The 3,346-nt window shown below is 36.0% G+C and overlaps 1 protein-coding gene across 1 annotated transcript; it reads left to right on the top strand.

Annotated features, from left to right (window-relative positions):
- Positions 1-353: 353 nt before the first annotated feature.
- On the top strand, positions 354-1,655 carry LOC101299512 (wall-associated receptor kinase-like 9-like). The gene is made up of 2 exons (XM_004305810.1): positions 354-360; positions 445-1,655. The coding sequence occupies exons 1-2, from the start codon at positions 354-356 to the stop codon at positions 1,653-1,655; spliced, it is 1,218 nt and encodes a 405-aa protein (XP_004305858.1).
- The last annotated feature ends 1,691 nt before the right edge of the window (positions 1,656-3,346 follow it).

Here is a 3,346-nt window from a genome sequence, read left to right as displayed (position 1 = left end):
CATTATTTCGTTCGGCTAAAGTCTTGACTTTAGCCGACGACTTATACGTGTGTCGTCGGCTAAAGTCACCACAGACGAGCTTTTCCCGACGAAATCTTAGCCGACGAAAGGTCGTCGGCTAAGATCTTAGCCGACGAATTAAGCTGACAGGCCGACGAAAAATTTTCGTCGGCTAAAGTGCTTGTCCTGGTAGTGTTAGTTCGACGTACCCCATAGGGGATGAAGTTTATGTGCTTATGGTCTTACCTACATATTTGATATATTAATGGCTTGACAACATCTTAAAAAACAAAATAAAAATAACATTTTGTACATAATCTTTCTTTAAATCTTGTTTTGTGGTAAACACTCAAATGTCTTGTCCAGATAAATTGTTTTTGGAGTTTCAATTAAGAATATGTCTTTTAATCTGACTGCACACGCATTGGTGGCTGAGTTATGTAGGTTTGAGCTCGAGCCTTGGACTCTTGTTGTTGCTTGTTGGTGTATGGTTTGGATATAAATTCCTGAAGAAAAGGAATGAGATAAAACGAAAAAAGATGTTCTTCAAGCGAAACGGTGGTTTATTATTAGAACAACAATTGTCGTCAGGTGAAGTTAATGTTGAGAAAATTAAATTGTTTAAATCACAAGAGTTAGAGAAATCTACAGATAACTTTAATGTGGATAGAATTCTTGGCCAAGGAGGTCAAGGTACTGTATACAAAGGCATGTTGGAAGATGGAAGAATTGTTGCTGTGAAGAAGGCTAAAATGGTTGATGAAAGCCAACTATCAGAGTTCATCAATGAGGTTGTCATTCTTTCCCAAATCAACCATAGAAATATTGTTCAACTATTGGGTTGTTGTTTAGAGACAGAAGTTCCCCTTCTGGTTTATGAATTTATACCAAATGGAACCCTTTCCAAGTATATCACTAAACAGATTGAAGAATTTCCACTCACATGGAAAATGCGCTTACGAATTGCCACAGAAATTGCAGGAGCTCTCTCGTACTTACACTACACAGCTTCCTTTCCCATCTATCATAGAGATATCAAGTCTACAAATATACTTTTGGATGACAAGTATAGAGCAAAAATTGCTGACTTTGGAACTTCAAGATCAATTGCTATTGACCAAACTCATCTGACGACATCACTTGTACACGGCACGTTCGGTTACTTGGACCCTGAATACTTTCAGTCGAGCCAATTCACGGAGAAAAGTGATGTGTATAGCTTTGGGGTTGTTCTTGTTGAGCTCTTAACAGGGCAAAAACCAATTTCTTTCCTAAGGTCAGAGGATGAAGGCAGAAGTCTTGCCACATATTTCATTATCTCCATGCACAAAGATCGTCTGTTTGAAATTGTTGATGCTCAAGTTTTGAAGGAAGGATCAAAAGAAGATATCCTAGCCGTGGCAAACCTTGCAAGAAGATGTCTGAATTTGAGCGGAAGGAAGCGCCCTACAATGAGAGAGGTCACAGCAGAGCTAGAAGTGATTCAGATGACAGAAAAAACTTCTAATGGCGAACAGAATAACTATGAAGAGGTTGAGATTCTCAGAACTGAATCAGTCGAGCTATGGGATATTGCTTCAAGTTCCACGGGAACAGATGCTGGTCGGGTTTCATCATTCCATGAAATCCCACTATTACCTTTCAAGTCAAGGTAATTAAGCAAAATATTTCTTAGTTTTTGCCAAAATAAAAAGAACATAGGGAAACTACAATTTAATACCTAATATAATTTCATCTTACAAAAAGGTCCTTTAATTTGGTTCTTTAACGTTTAAGGACAAAATTTAGCATTTTAGTCCTTTTTGTCTTTTGTGCCTTTTTACTATTAAGTTCCTACTACAGTAAGTAATTTTGACGGAGCATGATGGGCCTATGAATTTGTTTAAACATAATACAAGTATTTAGATCTATCCTCTAAACTCAAAGGTAGACAATTAATTTTTCATTATCAATAGGAGAATCTATTGCTACTAGACTTGATTTATTATCAGAATCTAAGCTTTCATATAAAGAGTTGCAAGAAGAAAGAAGAAATTTAAGAAAATTAAGAGCAAGAAGAGATAAGCTTCCAAGAAATACCAAAAATTACTGGGATATTATTTTCCAGTTGCAACAAAGGATATACGAGTCAAGAGAGGAAATTGAAGTCCTTCAAGAAACATTTGAACAAGATCAAAACCCTCTTGATATTTTGAGCATCTGTTAGATCTGCCCTAGCTGGTATCAGAGCCTGCTTGGCTCAAAAGCAGGTGACAAAAAGGTTTATGCCACAAAGTTGGCTTCTCTCAACCAACAAAAGAGAATCCAAACTGAAAAATTATCAGTCTTTTTGTACTACAAAAGGAACTGATAAGTGGAAAGTGTGATTTCATTCAAGGCACATACAAGAAAATCAATACTCTATTGAATATATTTGTAGAGTACTAAATACTCTATACGACGAGCATATTCATCTCCAACAGGAGATCGGAGTAGAAGAGCTTGATCCCTCAAGACCAAGCTTAATCGAGTTCTTAGATCATTTATCTAAGAATAAGACCTCTGAAAAGGTTATAGAACAACTCGAGAGATTTAATCTACGGATTAATCAACTTGAGGAAATAAACTCAAAAATTAGCTAGCTTGAAATCAAGCTAGATTACCTCAAGGAAAAACAATATCTAACAGATATTGAAAAGAAATTAGTTCGTACTGAAAATCTTGCAAACAATATTCATCAACAAGCAGTAGAACTAAAGAAAACTCAAGAAAACTTGAGATCACTTTTAGAAACTCTCATTGCCAGAATAGGATGAATCAGAGAGTAGATCTAAAAGTAAAACAAAAAGGTGTTAAAGCTATTGGCTTTCATCAACCCACAGAAAAACTTGCCGAGAATGTAGAAGCAATAATCCTTCAGCAGAATTATAATATTGCTTATCTCCATGAGATAGGTATTGACCTCGAAAATCAATTTCGAGAGTTACATAATAGAATCTCTAGTCTACAAAAGACTTTAGAGAAAATGAAGGAAGGAGAACATTATGAAAGAATTAATGAAGAATCGCTGGCCCAAAGTGTAGCTAGTAAAATCATCATAAATTCTCCACCCCTATCAACGGAAGAAAGTAGACTAAGGTTTAGTGAACCAAAGTTACTTGAATGGAAATCTCCTAAACCTTCTACCAAAAGAGATATGAAGATGCTAAGTAGAATTCTCAGCAAAAGAAACACAGCTCCAGTTCAGCTGATAAATGCTCAAGAATTTGAGTATAATGAGATCGAGTCTAGTGTGCGAGAAGCATCTGCTCCTAGATTTAGATTTAATGAGATCTATAAGAAAGGATCTTTCCTTATGGATTCACAC

This window comes from Fragaria vesca, linkage group LG6 (genome assembly GCF_000184155.1).
Source record: "Fragaria vesca subsp. vesca linkage group LG6, FraVesHawaii_1.0, whole genome shotgun sequence".
Classification (NCBI taxonomy): domain Eukaryota; kingdom Viridiplantae; phylum Streptophyta; class Magnoliopsida; order Rosales; family Rosaceae; genus Fragaria; species Fragaria vesca.
Note: the sequence above shows the minus strand (reverse complement) of the source record. Positions and strands in the feature narration are given on the sequence as shown.